Consider the following 25,000-nt stretch of genomic DNA (forward strand, 5'->3'; position numbering starts at 1 on the left):
GAAACTAAACCAGGACTAAACCTGAAACTAAACCAAGACTAATCCTGAAACTAAACCAGGACTAAACCTGAAACTAAACCAGGACTAAACCTGAAACGAAACCAGGACTAAACCTGAAACTAAACCAGGACTAATCCTGAAACTAAACCAGGACTAAACCTGAAACTAAGCCAGGACTAAACCTGAAACTAAGCCAGGACTAAACCTGAAACTAAACCAGGACTAAACCTGAAACTAAGCCAGGACTAAACCTTAAACGAAACCAGGACTAAACCTGAAACTATACCAGGACTAAACCTGGACTAGATCAGCTCTCAACACGGATTAGAACAGGACTAAACCAGGCCCACACCTGGACTAAAATGGGCGCAAAAGATTAAATTAGTTATTTGTCTCAAAATTCCACAGACAAAACCCCATGATGACAATGGAAAAGAAGGTTGTTCGCTCACATCCTGATGGAGCTTTAGCAGAAGAATGGGAGAAACACCAAATGTACAAAGCGTGTAGCATTAAAGTAAAACAGACTTGAGGCTGTTATTAGCGCCAAAGGTGCTTGAATAAAGTATTGAACAAAGGCTGTGAATACTTTTTTGTGTTTTCATTTTTCATAGATTTGTGTTGCAGCTGCAGTGCTACTTTCCCCACTTTGATGCTTCACACTTCTGATGTTCCTTTAAGTGACATGATGAATATATTTAGTGCTGAATTGGGTCTTTGTTGTGACACTTTGATTGGTTTAAGAAGTTACTGTGTTACTGCTTCGAGTCGTTTTACATGTTTTTGTGATTTAGCTCTGTAGTTCTCTCCTTTTATGTTGTATTCGGTTTAGTTTCACCCCAATGTTTCTAAGTCAGACTTGAAAGTGCCACCAGGATTCACAAAGAAAGTGGAATACGTGAGCTAAGTCAGGGTAACGTTTGACAGAACTTAAAATTATGTCACAACTCAAATAAACTACTTTAACTCAAATGTGTAGGTATCTGTACTTCTTTCAAGTAGTAGAAAAAGCTTCAGTTGTAGTCATCTGGACTCAGTTTGAAAAAATAGACGTTTCGACTCTCATCCAAGAGTCATTGTCAATAACAGAATTTAGGTCGAGAACTCCGATATTAATACTGTTCTGTGGTAAGACCCGCCCATTGGGCGGAGCCTTCCTGAAGTAGAAAGAGTTGTTTGTTTCAACAGAAACTCCCCCCTTGTATCTACCGAGCTAGCCTATTCAGAATCTTAATGGGCTATTAGAAACCTCTTTGTCTTTGTGAGACCCTGGCTCAACCACCCTGAGTACCTGATTAGCATCTGAATGTCCTCTACCTTTCCAGGGGTTCAGTAACCCATTATAAATAACAGGAAGATTAAACCTTAGCCCTCCATTTCTGTTTAAAGAAGGTCTTTCTTTTTTAACAAAAATAGCTTCCTTGACTCCTCTTTCAAACCATCTTTTCTCCCTGCTTAAAACCTTCACATCACCGTCTTCAAACGAGTGATTAGAGGCTTCAAGATGGAGATGCACGGCGCTCTGAGGTCCTGAACTTGTATTTCTTCTGTGCTGATAAAGCCTCTTGTGTAGAGGCTGTTTCGTCTCACCTATGTACCGTTCTTTACAGCTTTCTTCACTGCATTGGATCGAATAAACTACATTGCTCTGTTTTTGAGTCGGCAACTTGTCCTTAGGGTGAACCAGTTTTTGTCTTAAAGTGTTTCCTGGTTTAAAATAAACAGGGACTTCGTGTTGTCTAAAAATTCTCTGCAGTTTTTCCGACAGGCCAGACACATAAGGGATAGAAACACCCTTCCTTCTCTGTTCAGTTTCCTTTTTGTCCTGCTTCTTGGTTCTCTTCACTCTGTTGAGAGCCCAAGCGGGGTAACCACAGGCTGAGAGGGCATTACGGACATGTTTTTCCTCTTTCTTCTTGCCCTCTGAGCTGGTGGGCACACCTTGAGCTCTGTGTTGTAAGGTTCTGATCACCCCCAGCTTGTGCTGTAGTGGGTGGTTGGAACCAAAGAGCAGATACTGGTCCGTGTGTGTAGGTTTCCTACATACTTCTATTTGGAGTTTCCCGTCCTCTCCTCTGATCGTGGAACAATCAAGAAAGGCCAAGCGATTCTCCTTAGCGTCTTCTCTTGTAAACCTGATATGTGGGTCCACAGCATTGATGTGATCAGAGAAGGTTTCCAGCTCTTGTTTCTTGATTGTTACAAAAGTATCATCGACAATTTGTCGATGATACTTTTGTAACCAAGAAGCAGGACAAAAGGGAAACTGAACAGAGAAGGAAGGGTGTTTCTATCCCTTATGTGTCTGGCCTCTCGGAAAAACTGCAGAGAATTTTTAGACAACACGAAGTCCCTGTTTATTTTAAACCAGGAAACACTTTAAGACAAAAACTGGTTCACCCTAAGGACAAGTTGCCGACTCAAAAACAGAGCAATGTAGTTTATTCGATCCAATGCAGTGAAGAAAGTTGTAAAGAACGGTACATAGTGAGACTAAACAGCCTCTACACAAGAGGCTCTATCAGCACAGAAGAAATACAAGTTCAGGACCTCAGAGCGCCGTGCATCTCCATCTTGAAGCCTCTAATCACTCGTTTGAAGACGGTGATGTGAAGGTTTTAAGCAGGGAGAAAAGATGGTTTGAAAGAGGAGTCAAGGAAGCTATTTTTGTTAAAAAAGAAAGACCTTCTTTAAACAGAAATGGAGGGCTAAGGTTTAATCTTCCTGTTATTTATAATGGGTTACTGAACCCCTGGAAAGGTAGAGGACATTCAGATGCTAATCAGGTACTCAGGGTGGTTGAGCCAGGGTCTCACAAAGACAAAGAGGATTCTAATAGCCCATTAAGATTCTGAATAGGCTCGGTAGATACAAGGGGGAGTTTCTGTTGAAACAAACAACTCTTTCTACTTCAGGAAGGCTCCTCCCAATGGGCGGGTCTTACCACAGAACAGTATTAATATCGGAGTTCTCGACCTAAATTCTGTTATTGACAATGAGATAAGATAAGATATTCCTTTATTGTCCCACATGGGGAAATTTCATTGGTGCAACGCAGGTAGATACAGAGGTAGATACAGAAGAACAGATCACTTATAGGAAGTCTGAAAAACACTTTCAGTAGAAGATCTCCTATAAATAAATAAAAACTCCCATAGACAAATAAATAAATGACTCTTGGATGAGAGTCGAAACGTCTATTTTTTCAAACTGAGTCCAGATGACTACAACTGAAGCTTTTTCTACTATTACACCGACATATTTCTTTCAAGTAGATTTTACTGTGGCCATTTTTACACTACAGCTGAGGCCATGTACATGTACTTTATACCAAAACTGGACTAAAAATGACAAAGTACTTTCTCTGTGATTTGAGACTGTTAGAACTTGCTAAAGGGATAATTATTTTAGCACTTTCTTATTCAAATTTTTAGACATTTATTCAGTCGCTTCTTTTAAATAATCATCAACACAATACTTTATCCAGAGTACTGCATTTGAGGGTTTAATACTGCTGAAAATCTGAGATGGACTTTTTAACTTTCACTTTATTTCTTATTGTGTTTGTGTTTTGTTCTGCTCCTGTAGCTGTACTTGTACTTAAGTAACAAAACAGAGTACTTTCACCACAGAGAATTTGCAAACCAAAAGGGAAGCAGGTTTTTTTGTGTCATCCGCCTCAGACAGAGACATAATCTACCTGCGTTGCACCAATGAAATTTCCCCATGTGGGACAATAAAGGAATATCTTATCTTAATACAGCCAGCCAGCCCCAGGCACACACTCAGAACGCATCCAAGCAACCAAGGTGCTCGTGCTCTGATCAGCACCAGGGAATTCCACTGAGGACACGAATACTACATTATGTCTTAAACTATGGAGCCAAAAAAGGCCATAATCTGTGAAAAGAAAAGATTCAAAAGTGAATATTCAATTCCATTTTAGTTCAGTTTATTTAGTTTCAATCATACAATACTTAATGATACGTTATAGTTATGGAAGGCATTGCACTTGGTCCGGAACAGGTTTGGACCTGGTTTGGACATGGTTTGGACCTGGTTTGGACCTGGTTTGGACATGGTTTGGACTTGGTTTGGACCTGGTTTGGACCTGGTTTGGACCTGGTTTGGACCTGGTTTGGACCTGGTTTGGACCTGGTTTGGACCTGGTTTGGACATGGTTTGGACTTGGTTTGGACCTGGTTTGGACCTGGTTTGGACCTGGTTTGGACCTGGTTTGGACCAGGTTTGGACCTGGTTTGGACCTGGTTTGGACCTGGTTTGGACATGGTTTGGACCTGGTTTGGACCTGGTTTGGACCTGGTTTGGACCTGGTTTGGACCTGGTTTGGACTTGGTTTGGACCTGGTTTGGACTTGGTTTGGACCAGGTTTGGACCTGGTTTGGACCAGGTTTGGACCTGGTTTGGACCTGACATGGTTTGGACCTGGTTTGGACCTGGTTTGGACATGGTTTGGACCTGGTTTGGACCTGGTTTGGACATGGTTTGGACCTGGTTTGGACCTGGTTTGGACTTGGTTTGGACCTGGTTTGGACTTGGTTTGGACCAGGTTTGGACCTGGTTTGGACCTGGTTTGGACTTGGTTTGGACTTGGTTTGGACTTGGTCAAGACCTAATCTGATTTTTGGTATTGAGTCTTTACTTAGTTTGAACTTTGTCTGGATTTTAGTCATCGCTTTGGACTCGGAACTGGGGAAATGATCTCAAAGTGGAAATGCTGCTTTAGATTACAGTGTCATGTGTGAGAAGCACTTACAGAGCGGACCAGAGTCGCACTGTAAATAATGCACTTTGCTCCCCTGCTCCTCTCCGTTTTTAAGGACTGCAGATAGACATGAGCTTCCACAGCTTCAGTTTAATCTGGTACAAGCAACTTTGCCCTTGGGGATTATGTAACGGTGCGCTGCCCAGTTAAATAAATCTAATCAAATTAAAACATGTAAAAAAGAATAATCTGAAAATCCATTATTTTTCCCAGTTTCACATTTTCATTTGTCAGTATCAAAGATTATGGAGCTGTTTTGACTCAACTCGATCGACCAAACGCTCCTGAAGCTTTTTGACAATAATACAGATGAATACATGAATATGGAGCAGACTTTATGTTGTAAATACATTTTTGACTTTGTGATACATTTGTAGCTTTCAATGTCTTTTCAAATAAGTGCTGTAGTCATAGTTCATGCACGTTAACGGTTGCATGCGTTGTTGTCCTTGCATGAACGTGTCAACAAATGTGACTTTGGACAAACTACGAGCGCCAGATATTTACAATACATTTTAATGTTGTATCTGTATTCCGGATTTGTGTGTGTTGTGCGTTGCGTGTTGGCTAACAGCCTGTATCTGTGTGTGCCAAAGGGAGAGGAGTCAAAACCGCCTTCTGAGATTGGTTCGGTCGCTCGCAGCATGGAGGACGTGAACGGCAGCAAGAAGGACCTGTCTGCTTCTGCGGGTGAGTGGACGCTGCATAAAAGTACATCAAACAGACCCATAAAGAGACCGACTTATGTTGTTCAGTTTCCATGGACTGTCTCTAAGTTCTAACCAAGTCCTCCAGCACTTTTAACAGGGGTTAGGGTTAGGGCGGGTTAGGGTTGGGTTAGGGTCGGGTTAGGGTTGGGTTAGGGTTTGGTTAGAGTTGGGGTTAGGGTTGGGGTTAGGGTTAGGCTTGGGTTAGGGTTGGGTTAGGGTTAGGGTTGGGTTAGGGTTTGGTTAGGGTTAGGGTTGGGTTAGGGTTGGGTTAGGGTTGGGGTTAGCGTTAGGGTTGGGTTAGGGTTTGGGTTAGGTTAAATTAGGGTTAGGGTTAGCGTTAGGGTTGGGGTTAGCGTTAGGGTTGGGGTTAGCGTTGGGTTAAGGTTAGGGTTGGGTTAGGGTTAGGGTTTGTTTAGGGTTAGTGTTTGGGTTTGGGTTAGGTTAGGGTTTGGGTTAGCGTTAGGGTTGGGGTTAGCGATAGGGTTCGGGTTAGCGTTGGGGTTAGGGTTAGGGTTAGTGTTTGGGTTTGGGTTAGCGTTAGCGTTAGCGTTAGGGTTGGGGTTGGGTTAGGGTTTGTTAAGGGTTAGTGTTTGGGTTAGGTTAGGGTTTGGGTTAGGTTAGGGTTTGGGTTAGCGTTAGGGTTGGGGTTAGCGATAGGGTTCGGGTTAGCGTTGGGGTTAGGGTTAGGGTTAGTGTTTGGGTTTGGGTTAGCGTTAGGGTTAGCGTTAGCGTTAGCGTTAGGGTTGGGGTTGGGTTAGGGTTTGTTAAGGGTTAGTGTTTGGGTTAGGTTAGGGTTTGGGTTAGGGTTGGGGTTAGCGTTAGGGTTGGGGTTAGCGTTAGGGTTGGGTTAGGGTTAGGGTTAAGGGTTAGGGTTGGCAAGAAGAATTCTCCAGATTTTTTTTTTGAGAATCCATCTTATTAGGCTCCTGCTGATTGGTTTACAGTCCACACCAGTAGTAAACGGGCCAATCACATGGCATTTAGGGCACACAGGCGGGACTGGAGCCAATCACAGAGTAGCGTTGTGGTTTGGGCGAAAGTCAAAACCACGACGGCCTATTTTAAGAGAAATAGACACATTATCATTCTTTGTTTTAACAGGCACACAATGGCACTTTGTACGTTTCTGAACTTTAACACAATTCAGCGCGAAGTATTTTTTTAACGTCCTGGCGGCTTTGGGCGTCGCCTTCACAGACTGATTCATGTGAATGTGAATCATTCAGAGACACAGCTCAGTCTGAAGAGAGTCAGGTTACCATGACATCCATAACTGCACATATCTATAGGACACATTTTATGCAAATTAGGCTTTGTTCTTTTAGCCGTGTTTTAACATCGTTACCACGCATGATCGTTTCATTCCGTGATTTTGTAATATTTTGATCAGTAATGATTTTTATGTTCATGACGAGGTTCACACCCTGTTAGCCCTCAATAGACAAACGCTACATTTGAATCCTGTCATTGCTTGTGTTGTAAATCCTCGCACGCTTTTACATATTGACATTACACTCTTCAACAGTTGAACCTAAGTCTGTGATTAGCTGAAATCCACAGCAGTTGTCCCACCTCGTTTGCAGATTAAACATGAGTTATCCTCTAATCCCGCTCCATCCGGCCCAGATTACACTTTCTCTCTGCGTATTAAAAAATGCATGTTGACGTTGTGTTTGGACTGGTGTCTCTGGAGCGTCCTGTTCAAACATGCACCGCCTGCTGTCTGTCTGAAGCTGCAAACTCACAATTGTACCAGTGTTACTTCTTATTAGAGCAGGAAGTGCAGGGATGTTTGCAGGAGCAGGAGTGTTCTAAGTTGTGAGGAGGCCCGAAGCAAAAGACTGTTTGAGGAGGCCAAAGAGAGAGATATATAATAAATGAATCAAATAAAGATGGCTGATATTGAGTGTTAAAGAAAACAGCAGCTGTTGGACCAGAAGTGGTGCTGAAACTCAAAGTACACCATTGTACATCTTCTACAAAGTAAAAACGTGAAACACACAGTTGAGACAGACTGTAGTTGAACCGCTCATTCCCATCTGTGGTCCTTGAGGGAGGGGTCATAGTGCATGATATACACTGGGCAGAAAATACATGTATTACAATTAACCACAGTATTTGCTGGACTGCATTCCTGAGAGTACGCAGTCACACAGTACATGCAGTCACACAGTACATGCATCAACTCCACTCAGAAGTGCTACATCGTCTTTTACTTCTGTCCATCGTTGCCCCCTGCTGTCTCGGCCTTGCAACATCGACCTGAAGACAACTCTCCTGAGAAACCCTGGTTTCTTTTAAATATTGGGCAGTGAAATGTATTAAATATGTAATTATACAGTCTTTTTATGATAAAGAAAGATATTTTCTTTTTAATGAAATGCTTTTTCGTCAATTTTAGACAATGTTTTTTCACAAGAGCAAATTATTACAATAATTTGATGTTAGTGAACAACTTTACCACTTGGTTAGAGGTATTAATCCTATTTTTTTTCTTTCACATTTCACTTTTGTCGTGCGTGAGTCCAAATTGTAAGGCAACAAAATGGACTCGCGCTGGCTTTGGGAGAACAAACCGCCCCACATTTCATTTCTCTGCAAAGCCTCGTTTGAACCTCTTTATGTTATGCATTGGCTTTGGATCATGTTAGATACATTATGAAATGGAAATATTATATTTTTATCAAAACATGTGCTATAGAGGGCCAAGTTTGTTGGTTCAACAAATAAAGTTACGTCACTGAATTTTTGTTATCACCAGTACAAGCCAGCGTTTGGGTTGAAATGATTATTTTCATCAGTTTTTCATTCATTCAGTTTTTATCTGCTTTTACCATCACCGTTTGCAATTTCTCTTATCTAATCATCCCAGACTTACAGTAAGTGTCTCTGGACCTGAAGAGAGCCAGACTATAGACTTCTCGGGGGCCCTGGACCCCTTAAACAGTCCAGTACGTCTCACTTTAAGACAGTGGAGACACTTTCAGACAGTCTGCTCCAAAGTGAACCTGTGGAGACGTGGCTTTGCTCACTTCCTAATGATTTGAATTGCATATTAGCACAATGTTTATGACACATCTCCAAAGAACATCTCGAGCCCACACATGCCCTCCCCTTCACCCGGCAGCAGATGTACGGCTCAAACTGCTTACTATGGCTCCCGGCGGCTCATCAAATGCAGCTTTGAAGATGGAGGAATTAGTGTTATACAACCAAATGCTGTGTATTTGTGTTGCTGCTGCGATATCTTCTAGTTCCCATATTCCGCTTGGACAACTTTAAGAGCTTTTACATTTGTTATAATGTTGTTTTGGTGTGTTTTAATTCACCTTCAAGTAATTCAGTGGTTGGTTTTGTTCTTGGTTTCAATTTGCTAAACAATGATTCAAATGGCCATGCTGCTTTTACCCCACAGCAGACGGCATCCTGTAAACCTGGAAGCCCAAATCCTAATAAAGAACACATTTTATGAACATATACTGTACAAGTTATAAAGCCTGACATATGTAAAAATGACTCTATGTCCCTAAAACCCGTAGATGACATATCGCTGCCTCTTTCTCTTTCTTGATTGCGCCATTTTGTGCCGTCTTGTGCCAGTAGTGCCGGTGAATGGACACGTGGACCAGTTGAAGACCAGCCTGACTCCGCCCCTCATTACCCACACCGCGGCCACGCCCATGCCCATCCCCAAACTCCCTGTGGGCGGAGACAGCGTCCTGGGCCAGGAGTCGCGTCGAGCCAGCAGCGTGTCCATGGATCCAGCCTGCTACGACAAGTCACTGGTGAGTACTCAAATCAGCGTTAGCATTAGCATTAGCATTAGCGTTAGTGTTTGCATTAGCGTTAGTGTAATATTATTTCTAACTGTGTAAAATCTCCATACAAAGCACTGCATCGCTACTTCTTCCTTTGTTCTAACTCTATCTCTATGAAGTTTTCTTTGAGCAGCGCTAAAATAATCTATATAATATAAGATCATGTACGAATGAATCACTAACATTATCTTAAGGTCTAACTTACGATGAGACCAATTTAAAAAAAAGAAAAATAAATATTTAAGGTGGGTTTTTCTTTTTTTTCCTTCATTCAACAGAGTGGTTAAAACATTAAAGATGCATTCATACTTTTTTAATAAAATATTTAGATTTAGAAGAATACAAATCATCAAAGACAAGGTCATTCAGTGTGTCATTGCTGGTGTCCATATTGTTCGAGTCCAAACTGAAACTGCAAATCAATGTCCTTAAAGCAGCAACTGAACAAAACACTGGGCTCATGTTAAAAATCATCCAAAACGATCATTATTGTGACTCAAACTCCACTGGGACTGGGATGTGACATCATCGCTCAGCTCTGGCTCATCTACCCTCACAGCTCTGTCACATTTACAAGCCAACGCTCCAGTCTGGGCTGCCACTCCGCCGCCGCGGACGCCGTGACATGAGCGGCGTTGATGGCTCATGGTTTAGGCCGGCTCCACACGGCTCCGGCTCGGTACAAACCTGCCACTCTTTATTTGAGCTGTGATGGACCTGAGGGAACCCGCTGTAAGCTGCTGCCTGTCAACACCGCACACTTCATTAAGCAGCCACTGAGTCAGCTCCGTATGGACGCCAGCGAGAGGGAGGGCATCAGGCACAAGTTCAACAGCTGGTCCAGAGCATGTGGGGAAGTGTTACTGTTGGTGGCTAATTTGTCAGTCAATAAAACGCTTTTAGCAGATGAAAACTTACGATTCATGAGAGTGTATACACGCCATAGCCTTTTGAACATGTGAAAATACAATATATAGTTTCAAATACAAATTTATGTGTGTGCCTATATTAGCGTTAGCATTAGCTCAGGCATCAGGGCTGTAACTGTCATTAGTATTTTCTGTGCAATTTGCAAATGCATTGGAAATAACAAAAACCTTAATAACTTTAACAACAGCAACTATTCTTTTGTTTCTTGAGACAAGAACATCAGACTTTAAAACATTAACAATTATGTAATTAGGCCCGAGCGCCACAAGCTGGCGAGAGGCCTATTAATCTCGTAAGGCCGTGCGAAGCACGGCTGCGAAAGTGCGCACGAATTCGAGCGCGAAGCGCTCGCCCACTTCCAAACACTCACTCACGCACGCCCCGTGCATACTAATTAGTAGTAGGAAAATGGAACATTACCGTTGTAAACGGGCGAAGCCCGTGCAAAAGTGCGCACTAAACGAGCACTTTACGTCGGTCGTCATCCCCATATAAAGCACTCAAAATTAACGAAAGTACCCGTCAGTGACCAGGGACCCACACCATCAGGTAGGAAAGCGCGAGCGCTTTCCGAAAATGTATAGTTTATGATATTTGAAAAATGGGAAACATTGTTTTCGCATCGGAATATTATTCTTTCTTTCTTTCTTTCTTTCTTCTCGGGACCAACCCCCCTATTTTTCACCCAGTGAACATTGACGAAAAGTCACAAAAATTTGCACACCTCTAAAAATCGTGCCTCTCTACATTCTGGCTATTTCCCTTTTCTAAAATAAAAAAAAAATTGGCGCGTCAGCGCCCCCAAATGTACCAAAAATGCATTGAGAGATAGGAAATGACCCAAAAAAAATCTGATCGTAGAATCATGAAATTTGGCGCACAGGTAGATGGTGACAAGAGAAGTAAAAAATATTACTACGGCAACGCCGTCCACCCAACAAAATGTCGGCCATATTGGTTCAAAAATGGCTAAGCATGACTCGGGAGTTTTTCCAAACGTCGTACTTTTATGAACTCCTCCCAGGGCGTTGGCCCTAAAAAGCTGAAATTTGGTGAAAACGGTACTGAGGAGTGGGACATCAAAAGTTATTCAAATTACATTGACCCTGTCACGGTCTCTGAGCGGCGAAGCCGCAAACTGTAGCTAGAATTTCAGAAATCTCCCAAATTTAACATTTCTGCCGTTTGCACAGATAAAGTCCGAATTGCGTCAAATTAGAATCAGTTGTTAAACTCTTTGCCCTAAACCTACTTGAAGTGAAATGAATTAATTTGGCGCCACAGCGCCCCTACAGATTTTATATGGAGGTTAAATGTTTTGTTTTGCGAAATTATCTGAAATTTGACACAAAACTCAATTTTGGCCCCATCAAAAAAGTAAATGAGACCCATGTCATCATTGTTATGGCTTTACCGTAGCGATGACCGAAACCTCCCATGTTATTCCAATGGGGAAATCACCAGAACATGTTTACACTTTATACTTTCACCAACTCCTCCCAGGGCGTCAGCCCTATCAACGTGAAATTTGGCGAGACTCATCTTCAGGGGTGGACCATCAAAAGTTATCCACATTTTTATTCAAGGAGTCACGGTGTCTGTGCGGCGAAGCCGCACATTTTGCCAAGAATTCGAAATAAAATTGCTTTTTGATGGTAAAACAAAGGGGAGAAGATGTGACAGCGTCACAGATTCAGCAGTAGGCGTAATAAAAGGACAATTGGGGCGCGTTAGCGCCCCCTCCTCTTGCGGCGTGGCGGCGGTTTGGCGGCGGCGTGGCGAGGGCCGATCATTGCCGCTTGCGGCTATATTTGTGTATTGTTTTTGTAAATTAAAACTTAAGATCAAATCAAATCAATTTATTTTTGTAAGGCCCAAAATCACAACAACAGTTGCCTCTGAGGGCCACAGGGAGAAATGAATCAACAATGTCTGTGGTGGCGATGAAGTCAGACAATGTCTGTGGTGGCGAGGGACGATGTCCCAGGGTCCTCTGTCCTTAGACTCTCCTTCTCGGCCAGGAAAAACTACAAAAAAACCTCTTTGGGAAAAAAGCGTAGAAACCTGGAGGAGTTCCAGTGAAGGAGAGATCCGACTCTCACAGACGGACAGACGGACACGAGGGAGACTGGAGCTGGACCCACTCTTCAGGCAGATGAGGGACCGACTGAGGCGAACTGGACCCACTCTTCAGGCAGATGAGGGACCGACTGAGGCGAACTGGACCCACTCTTCAGGCAGATGAGGGACCGTCGGAGGCGAGCTGGACCCACTCTTCAGGCAGATGAGGGACCGTCCACACAGGGCAGGGACCACTTCACCAGGGGAGGGGCATCTGGGTCCACAGGTCCTCAGGAGTGAGAGAAAGAAAAGAAGGCGGTGAACAGTTTGCAAGTGGAATTAAAAAATAAATATTGTTTGATAGCATAAGTAGTCAGAAGAAGAGGATAGTGCTCAAGCTGTCATACTTCCCCCAGCATAATTACTCCTAAGGCAGCGTAGCTAAAGCTGTGGGTTTATGTTTCTGTTCCTAACTGGTCTGACCATAAGCGATTTCGAAGAGGAACGTTTTAAGCCTGGACTTAAATGAAGAGACTGTGTCAGCATATTTAACATGGGTCGGAGCTGATTCCATAACACAGGAGCTTGGTAGCTAAACGCTCTACCTCCTACAGTACTTTTAGAGACTCTTGGCACCACCAGAAGGCCAGCATTCTGAGAGCGAAGAGCTCTGTTTGGATGATATGGTTCTATAGCATCTTTGAGGTAGGATGGGGCCATGTCATTTATGGCTTTGTAGGTCAAGAGTAGAATTTTGAATTTGATTCTAAACTCGACAGGAGCCAGTGAAGAGACTTCAGCACTGGCGTAATGAGCTCCTGGTCAAATAAGACTCCAAGGTTTCTTACAGTAGAACTGGAGGCTACACTGACATTGTCCAGTGTGACTATCTGCTCAGATAGAGCATCTCGTAGATGCTTAGGGCCAAGCACAATGACCTCGTTTTTTTCAGGGTTAAGAAGCAGGTAGTTTAATGTCATCCAGGTTTTTATCTCCTTCACACAAGTACTAAGTCTGTCTACTTGATCGCTCTGATCAGGTTTCATTGATAAATACAGCCGAGTGTCGTCTGCATAGCAGTGGAAGTTAATGCCATGTGACCTGATAATGTTGCCTAATGGCAGCATATAAAGAGTAAACAGAATTGGACCGAATACCGAACCCTGTGGCACACCGTAAATTACTTCAGAGCTTGGTGAGGAGCTCTGGTTTACATTAACAAATTGGAACCTATCAGATAGATAGGATTTAAACCAGCTGAGGGCTGTTCCTCTGACACCTACATCACATTCTAACCTCTGCAGAAGAATGTTGTGGTCAATGGTGTCAAACGCTGCGCTGAGGTCCAACAGAACCAGGATTGAGACCAGTCCATCGTCAGCGGCTAATAACAAATCATTTGTGACTTTAACTAGTGCAGTTTCAGTGCTGTGGTGGGCTCTGGACCTTGCTGTGGTGGCTCTGAACCCTGCTGTGGTGGGCTCTGAACCCTGCTGTGGTGGGCTCTGAACCCTGATGTGGTGGGCTCTGAACCCTGCTGTGGTGGGCTCTGAACCCTGACTGGAAAACTTCAAATAAGTTATTGTCCTGCAGGTGGCGACAAAGCTGTTTTACTACAACTTTTTCAAGGATTTTAGAGACGAAGGGAAGATTTGAAATAGGTCTGTAGTTTACCAATAGGTCGGGATCTAGATTAGGCTTTTTCAGAAGAGGTTTAATGACTGCATGTTTGAAGGACTGTGGAACATAGCCACTTTCGAGTGAAGTATTTATTATATTAAGAATAGGGTCTATAATTAGGGGGAGAATGTCTTTGAGGAGTCTGCTTGGAATGGGGTCTAGGACACAAGTTGAGCTTTTAGAGGACGTGATGGCTGAAGTTATTTCTGCTTGATCAAGATAGATAAAACATTAAAAAAAGAGTTCGAACAAGATAAGTTACCATTTCATATTTCTTTAAAAGACCCAAACCAGATTGTACAAACTCAACATCCAAGAACATTCATTTCCTACGTCGTTCTTGAGGCTTCCTTACAGAAACACAGTGGGCGTGGACCGTTTTTAGTTCGACGCCAGGTCTTGATTTTCAGCCTACGACGCTCCTCTTCCTACGAGTGCCATACGAAGGCCTTACAAACCCCCTAAGTGCGATCCCAGTGTTTGTGTGTCAAAACTCCACCACAGAGACCCCTAATCCTATGGAGTTAGAATACTTGGCCCAAACCCAACTTCCCACATTTCTACCTCCCAACGAGCGAGGGTGAGAGATAACGGTCAGCTCCAGCAGAGGCTCCTGGTACAGGGGACACGCAGGCAGAACACCGCCGGCGTGTTTATTCTCCCATTTAAACTCTTTGCGACTGTAAAAGATGCATAATAACTGCCATCATGAAAATTACAACTTGTATAAATGTCTCTATAAGAATGAGTTGACAGCGAGTTGTACACAAGAAGGACTTACAGACATAAAAAGGCTGTGAGAGACTCGCCCCCCTCCACAAACATCTACGGGCTCCTGGTTTCATACGACGATCGAATTGTTCATACGTGTCAGAAAACATTTCTAGTTAACCTAAATGTATTGCCTGGATGTCGTTAAATTGGCTGCATCATCACCAAAAGTATGTATTAAGAAAATGCATCTGTTTATCACTGTTTGCATCACGGAGCTAATAGCTGAATTTATAGCTTGTTTCATTCGTCCCGTTTATGAGCTCGTGTTCTCTGCTCCTTCTCTGAGCCTCACAAAAACACTCGGCTACAAATTTCACAGATTCATGACGTCATCAGTTCCGAAATCTGTTTTAGTTCCATAAAAATACTTTCTGCCCTCAAACGTGTGGTTAGGTTTATCCTTTTTCTTCTATAATGCCCTCTGCTGCCAGTAGATGGAGGACTAACACCAAATCCCCCTGGGGAACACCTGACATAATATAGGAAGTAATGCGTGGTTTGTCAATAGATTCATGATTTTAAGTTCTAAAACATGAGCTTCCAAAGCAGAGGCCGGTACGTGGTCAATCATACAAATGCAGAATGTGTCCTTTAAAAGAAGAATGATTTACCCGTCGCAACAAGAACATAATCATTCTGTTTTTTGGCTAACATGTACACCCCTGTGCTCCCTCTCCCGCCCCAGACCAGCCGAAGCCCGTCGCCGTACACGCCCTGGGGCAGCGGCAGCGTGCGCTCCAGCCGCCGCTCCAGCTGGAACAGCCTGAACCGAGCGCCGTCCCTCAAGAGGCAGAAGCGTCAGTCAGGAGAGAGGCGGTCCCTGCTGTCCGGAGAGGGGGGCGGGTCCAGCTCCGACGAGGGCGAGGGGGGCGGGGACTCCGGAGGGGGCGGGGACTCCGGCGGGGGAGGGCTCATGGAGGACGACGACGCCTCATTGGCCAGGACGTATTCCATGTCGTGCCAGAACAGGCCGCGGCACCGGAGGATGGAGTCAGTGGAGACGCGCAGTTCCATGGAGCTGCCACCGGACGCGCTGTTGCAGGTACGCTTTAGCGCACACTGGAAATATAAAAGTATTACTTTACTTTTTTTTGTCGTATTTACCTGGTCTTAAGGATCATTTATGTTCTGTGCGTTGGAAGCGGTGTTAGCTTAGCCGCGCATCCATGAGCATACGGACCAAATGTCGGACAAAACAACGCAGAGGACGAACACAAGTCTTATTCATGCGTTCGCACATCCGGGAACTTGTACAGTAGCAACCGAGTCCGCCATTTTGAAAGGGGCACAACAGCACGTCTACTACATACGAAATCCAGGATATACAAGGTCAAAATGCCAAAAACCTGCGTTCTGTAAGGTCATTGTTCTGTAAGGTCATTGTTCTGTAAGGTCATTGTTCTGTAAGGACATTGTTCTGTAAGGTCATTGTTCTGTAAGGACATTGCTCTGTTGACTGACCAAGAAATTATAGCTTTGTCGTGTACCTTAGTTTGCCGTTATCAATTAAAGTATTCGTAGTGTTGGTTGCTAGTATATCGTGTGCCCCTTTTACAATGGCCGCTATGGGGAAGTCCAGGATGTACGACGTCACCGCGAACGCATGTATATTATAGTTTGTTTAATTTCATACTTAGGCCTCATAAGTCAGGTATAACATTAAACTCAAGCTCTCAAATAAGATAAATGTATGAATTATCTTATGTTTTATCACAAATGTGCAATGAACGGCTGGTCATTAACTCGTGCACAACTCAATGTATCTGTGAAACAAATAATGCTCAAAGATTTATCTGAACTGCTGAGTTTGGCTTACATTCTGACGTCTTACAAATTGCCAGGGAGCATTAATATTGATTTTATTGCCATCCACAAACTGTAGTCACACTTAATCCTGAGCAGGTTCTGTATCCGTCCCGACGCCGCAAAGCACAAAACACGGACCGGATCGGAATGAGGCCGATACAAGAGTTTCAAATGGAACAGAACGGTGTTGGTGAAGCCGCTCGTTTAGGGATGCACGATCATGGAATGTTAAAGTTGTTTTATTTTGTCATTGATGAAGTATTAATGCTTAAGTGTGAGCCGTGCTTCAACATGACACAGACCGCGAGTGACACCGTCTCAACTCGGACGCACTGAACAATGACAAGAGTGAATTGAAGTTATGGGAGGAGTCAGACACGATCAGCGCCGCGGCTCAGACACGAAACACAAACTCCTCGTAACGCACAGACCGGGACCATCGGGACCGTCGGGACCGTCGTTCTTCGTTGGTTTCATCAGGAGCTAAAATAGAAGCCTCTCCGCACCGTCCGACCCGGTTATCGTCCGTGTCGAGCGCGTCCAGCACTGATGAGGGCCGTGTCCGCGCTCGGCGGCGTCGCGCTGGAAACGTTTAGATGACTTGTTAGATTTAATGTGAGAAGTCGTTCCTCTGCCAAGTCGAAGAGCTTTTACGGAAATATCTTTTCTTTAATGATAAACGAAGACCGTGTAAACTCTCTCTGCCTCTGTGTGTGCCAGTATCGGCCGATAGTTATGATTGACCGATATTATGTTGCATAATCTGGGGGATGATCAGCGCTGCATAATCTGCACACTATCACTCATGTGTTCTGTGGTTGGTGCGTCGCAGGTGCCGTTCCTGTACCGCTCGGCCAGCATGCACAGCTCCAGACCGCCCTCGCTGGTGGGACTGCGGCCCCCGGAGCACCGGGACTGTAACGGCAAGGGCTCCCCCGCCGCGCTGGGCCCCACACATGTGTCTGTGGAGGAGAACACCACAGAGGACGAGAACGCTGAAGAGGAGGTCCAACTGGTCAGTTCTCTCTCTGCACCGCGCTCAAAGTGACGCTCAGATACTATTGAAATGACTTTAGCCACGGTTCGACTGACATCACCCAAACACAACCAGGCCTGTCACGAAAGGGAGGTCCAGACGGGACGGGGGGCGTGCTCGTCCTCGCAGTGAGCCGTGGCTTGTACACAAAAACACATTTATCAAGTCTCAATCATCTTCTTTTTACCTATTGAACGATAAGTCGATATATTAATTATTGTGACAGGCCTGAACATAACATTTCTTTTTTAGTTTAGTTCTTAGTGACATTATTAGTAACAGTAACAGTAATTGTGTGTCGGTGAGGCGTGGCTAAAGATAGAGAAAACAGGATTCTACTTCTGATTCCTCCTTAGATTGTTCTGCGTTTACGTTTCTCTGCAACTCTACACCACATTTTAAACATTCTTTATGTCAGAATCAGAACCAGAAAAGGTTTATTGTCATTGAAAACAGGTTAGAAACTTATCTCAGCTTTAAGGTGCAACATAAAACAATGAACAATAAAATAATGATTATAGCCTGTAATGCAATGTGTTTGAATAAGTTGCTAAAATTGCTTAAAGTCTGTGGGCTCAACATAAGTGACCTTCACTGGAAAAAACAGTGGTTTATCACAGGTCAAGTCAGTGTTGGGACAGTTTCTCTCTTATTCAGCCCGGGACAGTTCACTTTAACCAGTGAGACACTTTCAGACCAGACATATTTATATAAAAGCTAAAAAGATATGCAAACTAGACACCTACTCTATTATTTCATATCCCTTTTTCAAGTGTTGGTAGTTGTTGTTTATTTCTTGAATCTCAATCTCACATGGTACCGATCTGTCACATGACTTGTCAGTTGTGATGTGTGCGTGTGACTTCAGGGTCGCTCGGCGAGGCTGTTCCACTACCTGGAGAAGAAGCAGCCAGAGTGGTGCAAACAGAGAGACACGTGGTCCTTGTACCTGTTCCCCCCAGAGTCCAGGTAACCACACGCCCACATGTGTACTGTGTGTACTGTGTGTACTGTGTGTACTGTGTGTACTGCATGTACTGCATGATGTACCTGGAACACTGAGATAGTCCTAATGAACCCGGTGAAGGAGCATGAAAGAAGGTACAGAGCATTGTGCTGTGTCTGCTGTGTTCCCCTTCTTCTGCCCCCTCTTCAGTATTTCCATTGTAGTGCTCACTTAAGTGGAGGACGAGGGAAAAGTTGCCGTTAAAACATGCTCTAAAGTTGATTGATTTGTGTAAAATGTCCAAATGTGACCAACGAGTCAACAATGCACTGATTCACTGGACCTGAAAATGACTTTTTAGTCTGTGTAGAACTTATTTTCTCTGGAGGTCGCAGCCCTGTGTTCACTGATACAAGCAGAAGGGAAACACAATTCACGGCGACACCTGTGGAAACTACCGGAATAAGGGCAATAGGGTTATGCACTCGTTGACAGCCATTTTGGTTCAAAAAATACTCATTAAAATTACTGAGTGGCAGAATAATGAGCAGCAAAACTGATGAACTGTGTTTTTTCCTCCTCATTTTTGTCCGTGTCAGTGATAAATGTGAGTGTAGCTGCAGTGTTCCCATTGTTTATCTGTTTACTAAATTTTCCACTATTTAGATTCCGGTTCAAGATAAATATTGAGCAGTTATAGACCTTTATATATGTATTTAGACTGTCGAAACTCTTTCACATTTGACATGTATTTGAGCTTTTACAGAATGATCAACTTTGCTGCTCACTGCGTCACCTCTATCGCTATCATCTATGACACCTTTGATCATTGTTTTATATTTTCTACATTTGAAATCACGATAGTTGATCTAAAATGTCTGAATAAAGCAGGAGAACAAAATATAAATCCAATGAGAGTGATTTAAACATGAGCTTGTCTTGAATTGAGAAATGATAGGGAATGTTACAATACATTTTTAATTTTTAATTTTGTTTTTTACATACGTAGATCATTATTTTACATTTAGTTATTTTTACACCTCCTTATTGACTGAACTGATAAGCCCCGCCTCTTCATAGAGACATTTCACTGTAATGTTTTTTGTCTTTCAGTTAAGGATGTGCCTTTTTTGTCTCAGTATTTCATTTGGAGTTGTCCTTCACTGTCACTGCTCAGAAAATGTCTGTTTTCACCCCCTATCCCCGCCCACATCCCTGTAATTAGTTGTGATTGTTTGGTAAAAGTTAGACTCTGGTTCAAACACATGAGTTAACACAAATGCAGGTGTTAACAAAAAAGGTTCCTATTTCAAAGATACTACTTAGCTCGTACTTAGCGCTAACATTTGTTACTTTTCAAGGCGAAGCGAGGCTGAGAGAGCTGGAAGAGCCAATCGAGTGTCTTGCGTGCTGACCGTGGTGCTGAAAGTGAATTTCTCACGTCACTTTGAATCCCTAAACTACAACTTTATTCTCATATTTATGACTTTATTCTCATTACATTATGCATTTATTCTTGTAAATGTAGGACTTTTTTCTGGCTTCGACTTTATTCTAATAGAATTATGACTTTAATGTTGAAATGTTATGAGTTTATTCTCGCAGTGTCCCGGGTTCACCCTTATACTCTGTTGTAAAAAACACCACTTTTGAAATAAAACAAAAGTGGTCAAAAGGTTAAGCTAAATATCTCAGGATGACCCTGAACATAGATAGAACCATATCATTTTAAGGGGACAAAGTGTCTCCTCTGTGTTTTTAAAGTCGACACATCTTCTGGCTGTTCTGTAGAGTAATTTCAGTGCCAGACTGAGAGAACAGAAGATGTATAAACCTGGACTCAGGACTATTATTAAGAGCATTTTCATTTCCTCCTTGACTCTTTGACCTCCTCGTCTTGACTGTCCACGTGTAACAACTTTAACTCAGACGGAATTGGAAATCTTCCCCGAGCGACTGCTCAAAGTCAGTGTAAAGGTCGACAGCTCTGGTGCGGCTGACCATCCGAGCGTTCTCCTCTCTGGCGTGTCGGCGGCCGAGGACAATGCTCGACGTGGAGCTTCCTCTCGCCTCAGATCCCGCCGCGGCCGCCTCCTGTGCTCACCATCACAGGCTGGTGTTCACAGGGGCCCGAGCTCACCTCCACAGGGGCCCGAGCTCACCTCCACAGCTCCACCTGTCTGTGAGCGACTGCAGGACGCTTGACTTAGCACAAGGAGAAGCGCCTTGTTTCAACCGTGTGCAGTGGATCAGGCTCCACGGGAAATCTGACACTAAGTTTGATAGTTTTGGCTTTATTCCTTTTTTTAACATTATTGGTCACACTTTTTAATGACACTTTAATTTAATTAGTCTTAATAAAAGTATGAACAAAGATGTAATTTAATCCGGATGTCTCCTGTACTAAGTTTAGTAAAGGTTAATTTTGTCTAAAGTTATGTGTCGAGGCCCAAACTACAGCTTTAGCATCTTTTGTATCGAATATAGTGTTTTATTCTTTTCAAATGACCTGAGACTGTGTGGGCGACAGTCTAGAAATATCAATTTGAAACTTCTTGTGTTATTAACTTACTAATGTAAGGATTATTATTATGTTTTTCATCATGTAATGTTTTCATATTTATACATAAGTAAGAGATGGAGGGATGGCAGAGAGAGAAAGAAAGAGAGAGATTGACAAAGATAGAGAGACACAGAGAGAGGGACACAGAGAGAGAGAGAGAGAGAGAGAGAGAAGGGGGAGAGAGAGACACAGAGAGAGAGAGAGAGATAGAAAGCGAGAGATAGAGAGAGAGACACACAGATAGAGAGAGATGAGAGAGACGTAGAGAGACACAGAAAGAGTGAGAGACAGAGAAAGGGAGAGAGACAAAGAGAGAGAGAGAGTGACAGAAATAGGGAGAGAGACAGAGGGAGAGAGAAAGAGACAGAGAGAGGGACACACAGAGATAGAGAGAGAAAGAGGGAGGGAGAGAGACAGAAAGAGGGAGACAGAGACAGGGAGAGAGAGAGACACAGAGAGAGAGAGAGAGACACAGAGAGAGAGAGAGAGAGACAGAAAGAAAGCGTGAGATGGAGAAAGGGACACAGATAGAGAGAGAGACATAGAGAAACAGAAAGAGGGAGAGAGAGAGAGAGAGCGGGACACACAGAGAGAGAAAGAGGGCGAGAGAGAGGGACACAGAGAGAGAAAGAGGGCGAGAGAGAGGGAGAGAGACAGAAAGAGACAGAGAGAGACACAGATAGAGAGAGAGAGAGAGAGAGAGAGAGAGAGAGAGAGAGACAGAGAGAGAGAGACAGAGAGAGAGAGTTCCTGAGTTCTGAGATGAGGATAAGTAGTTGTTGTGTGTGTTTGTGGAGGAAGTCGAGTCCTAAGTTTATGTATTTAAGTTAGCGTGACGTGAACCAATGGGAAGCCTCCAGCTGCATTTCAAATATCACAGGTTTCTGCCTCTTCATCCAGCACTGGAACTGGAACTGGCTTCAAACAGCAGGAAGATGATATGATGGCACCACAATCATTATAATAAGGGCTGTTTTATGTCCAAATAATGACGCCCCGCAAAGCCATTAGAAGTGTGTTTATGGAGCGCATTAGCATTAGCACTCTGGAGCATCTGTCACCTCCTCAGAGATAACGCACCGCTCCAGCTTCTCGTTTAGGAGTCTGGCCAGGAGCAGGAGAAGAGTTTCAGTGAATAAACCATTTGTGGTAATGTAACTTTTACTTAATAACGAGGTCTGGTTCTGTGGTTACTCTGGACCCTCAGGAGGGAAGTGAAACTGGATGTGGATGTGTTCCATTGTAGAGAAAGGTTCAGTTGTATCATCTGGACTCAGTTTTAGAAAAAACAAAACGTTTCTCAATCTGCAAATTTAGACCGGGAACTTTATCCTATTCTGTGGTAGGCCCTGCCCACTGGGCAGAAAAAAGTTGTTGGTTTCAAACAAGACTTCTATCAATCTCGCCTCTTGTTTACTATCAGTCCTTTAATAGGCTATTTGTCTCCCTTATGTCCCTGGCTCACTCTCTTTCTCTTCCCTAAGGACCTGATTAGCATCCAGATGACTACAACTGAATCTTAGTTAGATTTTAGTCAATGTCAAATGTCACTGGACATTTAACTGTGTCCAGTGACAACCCGGACACTGTTATCATTTAAAATGTTCCAACGTTTGTGTTGCTTTTAGCACTTTTACTGTTTTTTATGGCTTGTATGTGTCATTTCTGGGCATAAACTGTAATGCACCGCTCATTGTTTTTCTGACTTGACAACTCAAAGACAGAAACGCCAATGACTAATGAAACGTTACATTTTAGGCAGGACAAACCGAGAAGTCATACAATTCAATGAAGAATGTTTTATTGTAAGGTAAATTTGTCCTGGAAAAAATCCTTTCGGTCATATGCACAGCTAAACCAAACTGTTTTTATTTTACCGTTGATTTGAACTTTGTCAGAATAGAAGAGAAAATACACTCATCACAATCAACACAGCCTCATGGACAGAGCATTATTTGAATTTAAATTAATTTTTTTTGTCAAACTATACATATACATACATCTATATCATGTTATATCATGGACAGGGCCATATATATATATATATATATATATATATATATATATATATATATATATATATATATATATAATTAAGCATATGACAATATATACATATTGTCATATGCTTAATTCTTTACTTAACTCCTAACCCTAACAGCTTAAATATAGTTACTAAGCTTGAATCATTCTTAATAAACTATGTGCTCATTATGATTCATGGCTTTAATCATGCTTTATTAAGGCTTATTAAGGTGGAGTTGTCAAAGGAGGTTCCAGAAAGAAGAAATAACTTCTAAATAAAAGCGTGAATAGCGTGTCTTCCTCATAAACTACTTTCCTCTGGCAGCGGTTTGGTTCTGAAGCCGAGCAAACGAGCTGGTCCTGTTTTGTCCTCGTCCTCGGGCCGTCCTCGCTCCAGGCCACAGTCACAGAGCTGGTAATGATGTCCCCCGTCGTCCTGTGTCTGATGCCGGGCTTCAAAGGGCCCATCTGCAGCCGCGCTCGCCGCCGCCGTCCTGCGCTGCGGTGTAATACATGTGTCTGTCTGTGGTGAATCGTGTCCTGTTGGATCACGCCACGGAGTCGGGCGGGGCACAATAATACACAGTTGTCCTGTAGGAGTACTTCATCTGGTACGTGTGTGTACGTGTGTGTGTGATGGACGTGGTACTGTGAGTCCTGTTGTGGTGTGGTCAGAACGCACACGCAGCCTGGTACTACCGTGGACACTCTATCACACTCATTATAGTGGGACAGTAAATAACAATGACTGTAGAGAGAGAGAGAGAGGGACACAAAGAGAGAGAGAGAAAGAGGGAGAGACAGAGAGAGGGACACAAAGAGGAGAGGGAGAGAGACAAAGAGAGAGACAGAGAGGGACACAGAGAGTGAGAGAGAATCACATTCATTGTAATGGGACAGTAAATAACAATAACTGTAGTTGTGTTGTTTGTCGACATCACAGACTCGTGGTTATTGCTCATATTTTCATCACATTTACCAGCGAGTAATAACTGTCAATATCTAACGTCAAACTCTAGATTAAAGTTGACTTATTACTGTGGATTTAATTGTCAAACTGTTTTAACCTGCTTTGTTTTTGGTGCAATATTGTTCAGAATAATGTTAAATTTAAGACATGTTTATGAAAAAGGTTGTTAGCATGTATGCTAATTTCAGCGCTAATCCCTAACGGGAACAATCTTCACAAAACACGGTTGTCAGCCCAGGGTTTTCACAGTTTGCAATGTTTAGAAGCTAATGCTAACTCCAATGTTAGTTGGTGCTGTGCTGCTCCATGGCTGAGTGGATTGCACACATGCCAACGGAATGCAGTGTGTTGTTCACAAACACACTACTGTATAAATAAAGCTAGAGGAACCATAGGGACTGCTGCCATGACGACTGTTCTGTTGGGATCGTGGAAGGAGCAAAATGAACAGAAAATTACACATTCTACCTGAGAACGTCCCGTGACTCCACCCTGCTGACTCCACCCTGCCGACTCCACCCTGCCGACTCCACCCTGCTGACTCCACCCTGCTGACTCCACCCTGCCGACTCCACCCTGCCGACTCCACCCTGCCGACTCCACCCTGCCGACTCCACCCTGCCGACTCCACCCTGCCGACTCCACCCTGCTGTATATCCCTGACGACACACTAACGGTGCATAAATGTATCTTGTGTCCAGGTTTCGTATCGTGTGCAACAAGATCATCGCTCACAAGATGTTCGACCACATTGTGCTGATCATCATCTTTCTCAACTGCATCACCATCGCCATGGAGAGGCCGCGCATCGACGCGGGCAGCGCTGTAAGTACACTGAGTATACACAGTACACACAGTACACACAGTACGCACAGTACTGCTACCGTAGCTCTCG

At 43.5% G+C, this 25,000-nt stretch overlaps 1 protein-coding gene across 12 annotated transcripts in view; it reads left to right on the forward strand.

The window, feature by feature from the left end:
* The window catches only part of cacna1g (calcium channel, voltage-dependent, T type, alpha 1G subunit), a 296,305-nt gene that overhangs the window by 150,375 nt on the left and 120,930 nt on the right, over positions 1 to 25,000 (forward strand). For 9 of the 12 annotated variants that reach the window (XM_072455517.1, XM_072455513.1, XM_072455523.1 and 6 more), the window contains 6 exons: positions 5,383 to 5,476; positions 9,097 to 9,281; positions 15,445 to 15,801; positions 17,398 to 17,580; positions 18,470 to 18,570; positions 24,807 to 24,930. In XM_072455517.1, coding sequence (XP_072311618.1) covers positions 5,383 to 5,476; positions 9,097 to 9,281; positions 15,445 to 15,801; positions 17,398 to 17,580; positions 18,470 to 18,570; positions 24,807 to 24,930 — 1,044 coding nt within the window. The remainder of the gene's footprint in view (positions 1 to 5,382; positions 5,477 to 9,096; positions 9,282 to 15,444; positions 15,802 to 17,397; positions 17,581 to 18,469; positions 18,571 to 24,806; positions 24,931 to 25,000) is intronic. The other 3 variants (XM_072455516.1, XM_072455521.1, XM_072455525.1) reach the window with 1 other exon arrangement.

Source organism: Eucyclogobius newberryi, unplaced genomic scaffold (genome assembly GCF_026437365.1).
Source record: "Eucyclogobius newberryi isolate DKJ021-1_F unplaced genomic scaffold, fEucNew1.0.hap1 SCAF_20, whole genome shotgun sequence".
Taxonomy (NCBI): domain Eukaryota; kingdom Metazoa; phylum Chordata; class Actinopteri; order Gobiiformes; family Gobiidae; genus Eucyclogobius; species Eucyclogobius newberryi.